This window comes from Chrysochloris asiatica, unplaced genomic scaffold (genome assembly GCF_000296735.1).
Source record: "Chrysochloris asiatica unplaced genomic scaffold, ChrAsi1.0 scaffold00007, whole genome shotgun sequence".
NCBI classification, from domain to species: domain Eukaryota; kingdom Metazoa; phylum Chordata; class Mammalia; order Afrosoricida; family Chrysochloridae; genus Chrysochloris; species Chrysochloris asiatica.
Genome location: NW_006408525.1, coordinates 14,019,978 through 14,026,740, shown reverse-complemented (window position 1 = coordinate 14,026,740; position 6,763 = coordinate 14,019,978). Strand labels below are relative to the sequence as shown.

The window sequence follows — 6,763 nt, the reverse complement described above, 5'->3', positions numbered from 1 at the left end:
ATTATCTGAGAGATTGGTAGGTTTAGGAGCCTGGGAAGGCAGAGCGGAAATGCTTGAAAAATTTCCCAGGGGTCAATTGCTAGAAGTGTGTTGAAGTCCAATTTCTCTCAATTTTACCTCCTGCTCAACTCCGCCCACTTTCTAGACCCACCCCCTAGGCCCTGCCTCTCTAGATTCTGTCTCCTCCTCACTGCCAATCACCCTCTGGCCCCGCCCCCGGGCTCACACAACGTTGTCTGCGGCCTTCTGTTTGGACAGAGGAGCCACGGCTGCGGAAGAATGGATCGTGCAGCGGTTGGCTTCTCGGAGGAGCAGTTCCGGGAGGCCTGCGCCGAGCTCCAGCAACCTGCGCTGGCCGGGGCCAACTGGCAGTTGCTGGTTGACACTTTGGGCATCAGTATCTACCGGCTGCTGGACCAGGTAGCGGCCGGGGGCTGAAGCGCACCGGGGCAAATCACCTAGCGGGGAGGACGGAGCTGCAGACACAGAGGGGCCAGGGCTGGTTTGCTGGAGGGGCCGAAGCAGCGCTGCGAGGAGCGCGGGTCTCCCTGGCGGGAGCTGGGACACTATCCAAATTCAATCTCACCCTCGTGTCGTTGGCCCCACGGAGGAAGTGGTTTGTTAGTAGAGATTCGTAGAACCATGCACGAAGTCACTTACCTGCAGGGGACGTGGGTGCCAGTGGCGGTGGTGGGTAGACAGATTGAGAAAATCGACAGGACTTTCAGTGACAGAAGTTGGTGTGAGGGCTTGGCAAGAAAGGGCCTGCCGGGATCGCCAGTCATTTTAGTAACTGGCTTCTTTGATTGTCACCCCTTTCTTGTAAGTTCAACTTAATTTATTGGCTTTAATTTTATGGTTCAGGCAGCAAGATGAAAGGGGTAGGAAGAATTATTGGTTCCTTTCAAGTGAATTCCAACTCACGGTGATGTCAGTGTGTCAGAGTAGAGCTGTGCCCCACAGGGTTTTCAGTGGCTGAATTTTTGGAACTAGATCCCCAGACCTTTCTTCTTAAGCACTTTCTTCTGAGTGAATTCTGATCTCTAACTTTTGTGTTAGCAGCCAACTCTACTAATCATTTGTGCCACCAAGGGACCTGGAGTTGATAAGAGAATTTCAAGGCATTCCCCGAGGCTTTAGGAAGCCAGTGAAACACAGGATACCTGAGGTCTGTCACCCATGGTTTGTGCAATAGTAGCTGAATGTCAAGTAGGTTCAAAGGCACCTTCATGTAACATAAATGAAATTGAACTTTCCTGGCATTATAGACTTAGAGCCAGGCTGAGTCCTAATGCTCACCTGGCTTAACCTCACATTTCATGAATGGAAGAAGCAGGCCTAGAAGGATGAAACAATTCTCTACCTATCTAAACTGATGGCAGAGCTAAGATGTTATCTATGCAGTGCTTTTTTAAGCAGTTGCACTAGTGCCTTAGAGTTGATTCTGACTCATAGGGGACCCTGTAAGAGAGAGTCGAGTTACCCCATGGGGCAGTTTCCAAGGCTGTGATCTTTGTGGCAGAAGACTGCCCCCATCTTTTTCCCAAGGAATGACTGGAAGGTTTGAACTGTTGACCTTTGGCTACCAGCCAAGCACATAACCACAGTATCACCAGGGATCTTAATTGAACTTTTACCATTGTTACTGAGTATAATCGAGTCAGACTCATAGTGACCTGTATAGGGTTTCTGACTTGTGGCTGGTGGGTTTGAACCACCTACCTTGCAGTTAGCAGTCCAGTGCTTATCCTACAGTACCATACCAACTCCTAACTATAATTTTTTATTATTTTTGTTAAGTGCCATTGAGCCAGTTCCTACCCGTAACGACCCTGTATAAGGTTTCCGAGTAGCGGCTGGTGAGCTTGAACTGCCAACCTTGCAATTCAAACAGATTTTGCAGTCCATCGCATTAACCCACACTGCCACACCAGGAGTCCTTTAGCTTACATAAACTATAATATTTCATATACTAAATATGAAATGTCTTAATATTTTAAAACATCAAACATTTGCAAAGAATTTTCTCATATGTGAAACAAATGAAAATCCTGCTCTGCAGTTTTAGAGGCAATGAGGAATTCAAATTAAATTTGTCAATGCCTGTAAAACTCTTCGTGAATTATGTAAAACTCTCTCACAGACTCTTGGTGTGGTGTTGTAGGACCAGCACTGGATTGTGAACCACAAAGTCAGCTGTTCAAACACACCATCTGAAGTTCAAATACACACCTGTTCAAACACACACCTCAGAAGTCCTTCACAGGGTCGCTATGAACCAGACCCGACTCGATGGCACTTAACAACAACTCTGATGTACAGCAGTCCCCCACAACAAAGAATTATTGGGCCCAAAATTACAATAGTACTAAGAATGAGACACTGCTCCAAATAAATGAAGAGTACTGATATTATGCGGGTTAATGTGACTGAACTGCAAGATCGGAGGTTCAAAATCAACAGCCGCCCCTCGGAAACCCTATACAGGATCACTATGAGTCCGAACCAATTCCACGGCACGTAACAACAACAACTGATAATGAAAGGGCAAAAACACCCCGGCGCTGCTCATCAACCACACTGCACACCAGATGGCCTGTCTAGAGACTTTTATTCAGGATAAGGAAGAGGAAGGTGACCTCTGCCAGAGAGAGAAGGCAGGAGGCAGAAGAGAAGAGAGAGCCAACGGGAAGGGAGTGATCTTATATAGGTCATTGCTGGGGTAATTTAGCTCTGGCCTATCAAAAGCCATGTTGCCCTTTACACTATGTGCTCTTGTAGTTTAGGGCGGGGAAACAGAAACCTAGGATTACAAAATGGAGTTGAAGGGAGGGGAGAGGGAAGAACCCGGAAGGTACAGCCTAAAATGGCGGACCTGATACTGTAACAGATAATCTGAAGGTGAAAGAAATTTCTCTCTCGAGGCATACCTTTGGTTTTGGAGGCAGTCTCCCTCCTGTTACTCCTAGTTACTCCGTTTTGGTGGATAACAATTGAGTGATGTTTAGCTGAATTTGGGGAAGAGTCATTCCACAGTATATCCACAATATGGAGCCCTACTATAGATCTCTGCTGTTTCAGAAATGGTAATCTCCTGATGATGAGTATCAGGCTGGTGGTGGCCCTGTTTATACCTTCCCTTGAATATTTAGAAAACAAAGAACTTCAAGGAATCCTTTGATGTTTTCACTATTCCTTCTCAATTGGCAGAAAATGCAAATATGACCTCTTACCAACTTTCCATATTTGTTCTGCTCTGTATTATGAAAGGTTTGTTGTATTCATTTGTAAGTGTTTGAAGTAGCGCAGTCCAGAGTCCCAGTAACTGAGGTCTCTCTGCATTTGTGGTTTGGTCATGCTGGCAGTTATTCACTCTACAAACACTGAAGGCCTGCTATGTACCAGGATTATTGGGTATAACAACTTGAATAAGAAGCTCCAAGTCTAGGGTTGTTGTTATTGTTAGGTGCCATCAAGTTGGCTTGGACTCATAAGGACCCGGTGTGACAGAGGAGCACGGCCCTAGGCCTTCTTAGGCTACAATCTACAGGAGGAGACTGCCAGTCTTTCAGGCAGTAGCCAGTGCTGGCCCATTTTGCTGCCAGGGTTCCTTCAGCCTCGGGCTGGCAGAATCAGTTTCTAGTGTAATTTTAACAGACACCTTGATGGGAAGGTGGACATTTTTTAAACAACCTTATTTTGGCCAGGATGGCCAAACTTGGTCTCTCATACTTTGGACATATCATCAGGTGGGAACCTGGTCCCTGGAGAAAGGACATCATTCTTGGTAAAGTAGAGGGTCGGCATAGAAGAGGGAGACCCTCAAAGAGGTGGATTGTCACAGGGACGGCAGCAGTGGGCTCAAGCTTAACAGTGATTGTGAGGCTGGCTCAGGGCCTGGCCGTGTTTTGTTCTGCTGTGCATAAGGTCACCATGAATCTGAACCAACTAGATGGCATCTAACAACAAGAACACCAACATGCGGAAGGCAGACTGGTTTTAAACTTGTTGTTAGGTGCTGTTGAGGCAGTTCAGACTCACAGTAACCCCGTGTACAACAGAATGAAACACTGCCTGGTCCTGAAACTTCGCCACAATGATTGTTCTGTTTGAGCCCATTGTTCTGCCACTGTGCCCATCTTGGTGGGATCTTCCTCTTTTTTGCTGACCCTCTACTTGACCAAACTTGATGTCCTCTGGTAGGAACTGGTAATCCTGATAGTATGTCCAAAGTATAAGGGATGAAATCTCACCATAGTTGCTTCCAAGGAGCAGTGAATCTGACTGTACTTCATTCAAAACAGATTTGTTCATTCTTTGGACAGTCGATGGCATAGTCAATATTCTTCTCCAACACTATAAGTCAAATGCTTCCATTATTCTTGCCTTTTCCTTATTTATTGCCCAGCTTTCACATGTTGTTGTTGGTGGTGAGTGCCATCAAGTCAGTCCATTGCTTATGAGTTGATTTAAAATACCAGGGCTTGGGTCAAGTGCACTTTAGTCTTTAAGGTGACACCTTTGCTAGCTAGCATTTTAAAAAGTCTTTTGTAGCAGATTCACCTAATGCAATACTTCATTCAAGTTCTTGACTGTTGTTGTGAGCATTGGTTATGGTTCTAAGTAAAATAAAATCCTTGACAAGAGTCAAGTATTTTCTTCATTCATGATGCTGTTTCTTGGTCCAGTTGTGAGGATTTTTGTTTTCTTTGCATTGAGTTGTAATTCATACTGAAGGTCTTTTCTCTGATCTTCGTCAGCAAGTGCTTCATGTCCTCTTCGCTTTCAGGAAGCAAGGCTGTATCTGCATATCTCACCTTAATGAATCTTCCTCCAGTCCTGAGCCAAATAATCCAAGAAGTGTGCTCAGCAGTTTCTTGGATTAATTGCTCAGCACACAGATTGAATACATATGGTGAAAGATTACAACCCTCATGTACCCTTTTCCTGATTTTAAACCACACAGTATTCCCATGTTGTGTTCGAACCACCACCTCTGGTTGTAGGTACAGGTTCTGCATGAGCACAGTGAAGTAGTATTCTGGAATTACCATTCTTTGAAGTGGTGATTTATAATCCATAGTTGATGATCCACACAGTAAAATGCCTTTGTGTAGTCAATAAAACACAAGTAGTCATCTTTCTGGTATTCTCTGCTTTCAGTCAAGATCCATCTAAAGTCAGCAATGATATTCCTCATTCCAAGTCTTCTTCTTTAATCCAACTTGGATTTCTGGCAGCTTCTCGTTGATGTGTGACGGCAACCCGTATTGAATTATCTTCTGCAAAATTTCACTTGTGTGTGATATTAATATTTTTCCATAATTTACACATTCTGTTGGGCACAAATATGAATCTGTTTCAGTCAGCTGGCCAGGTATCTGTTTTCCAAAAGTCTTGGTATAGGCTAGTGAGAGCTTATAGTGCTGTATCACTTTGTTGAAATATCTCAATTCTGTCAGTTCCTGGAACTTGTTTTTTGCTAATGTCTTCAGTGCAGCTTGGACTTTTCCAGTACCATTAATTTCTGATCATATGCTTACCTCCTGAAATAGTTGAATATTGATCATTTCTTTTTGGTATACTGTATATTCCTTTCATCTTTTTTTGATTTTTCCTGTACTGATCAGTATTTTGTCCATATTGTTCTTATTAAGTGCCATTGAGTAGGTTTTGACTCATAGCGACCCCGTATAGGGTTTCTGAGGAGCCACTGGTAAGATTGAACTGTCGGCTTTGTGGCTCAAACCAACTTTGCTGTAGAGTGCTTATCCTGCAGCACCACACCAGGACTCCAGGTGTTTGTTTGTTTTTTTCCTTTACCTGTGTTGTTGTTGTTTTAGTGCCGTCCTGGTCCTGTCAGTTCCAACCCATAGGGTTTCCAAGGACCAGCTGGTGAGCTTGAACCACTGACGACCCTGCACTTCAAACGGCTTTGCAGTCTGGTGCATTAACCCACAGCGCCAAACCAGGACTCTTTTTTTGCCCATAGAATCCTTCAATCTTGCAAGTTAAGGCTTTACTTTTTTCTTCAGTTCTTCAGTTCAATGTGTGTTTGTTCTTTTGTTTTGGCTTTTTAATGCTGGATCTCTGCACATTTCCTTATAATACTTTCCTTTGCTTCTGGAGCCATCCTTTGAAAATTTCTGTTCAACTCCATTACTTCATCATTTTTTTTAGTTGCTTTAGCCTCTACATTTAAGAGTGAGTTTCAGAGTCTCTTGTGATACCCACTTTTGTCTTTTCTTGACTTTTAATGACCTTTTGCTTTCTTCATATATAATGTTGTTGATGTAAAACTTCTCTGGTCTTTGAGAATTAATGTTCAAATGCATCAAATCTATTCTCGAGATAGTCTCTAAATTCAGCTGCGATATACTGAAGATCTCATGGATGTATTTTGATTGTCTTCAGCTTCAGCCAGAACTTGCATATGAGCAATTGATGGTCTGTTCCACTGTTGGAATCTGGCTTATGATATTGAACTTCTCGGTCGTCTTGTCTCACAGATGTAGTCAATTGGATGAAATCTAGTGAGGTCCACGTGTATGTTGTTGTTGTTAAGTGTCATCGAATCAGTTCTGACTCACAGTGACCCTGTGTAGGGTTTCCTAGGAGCTGCTGGTGAATTTGAACTGCCGACCTTGTGGTGCAAACCAACATTGAAAAAAGCTATTTGCATTGAATAGGTTCTTGGTCTTGCAAAATTCTTTTTTTTTTTTTTTTAATTATTCAAATTCCCAAGAATTTATTATCTAAATTG

At 43.5% G+C, this 6,763-nt stretch overlaps 1 protein-coding gene across 1 annotated transcript in view; it reads left to right on the top strand.

Moving 5' to 3' along the window:
* The first annotated feature begins 206 nt into the window (after positions 1-206).
* PCTP (phosphatidylcholine transfer protein) overlaps positions 207-6,763 on the top strand; it is a 39,312-nt gene continuing 32,755 nt past the window's right edge. The window contains exon 1 of the mRNA XM_006832407.1: positions 207-420. Coding sequence (XP_006832470.1) covers positions 280-420 — 141 coding nt within the window. The 5' untranslated portion in view covers positions 207-279. The remainder of the gene's footprint in view (positions 421-6,763) is intronic.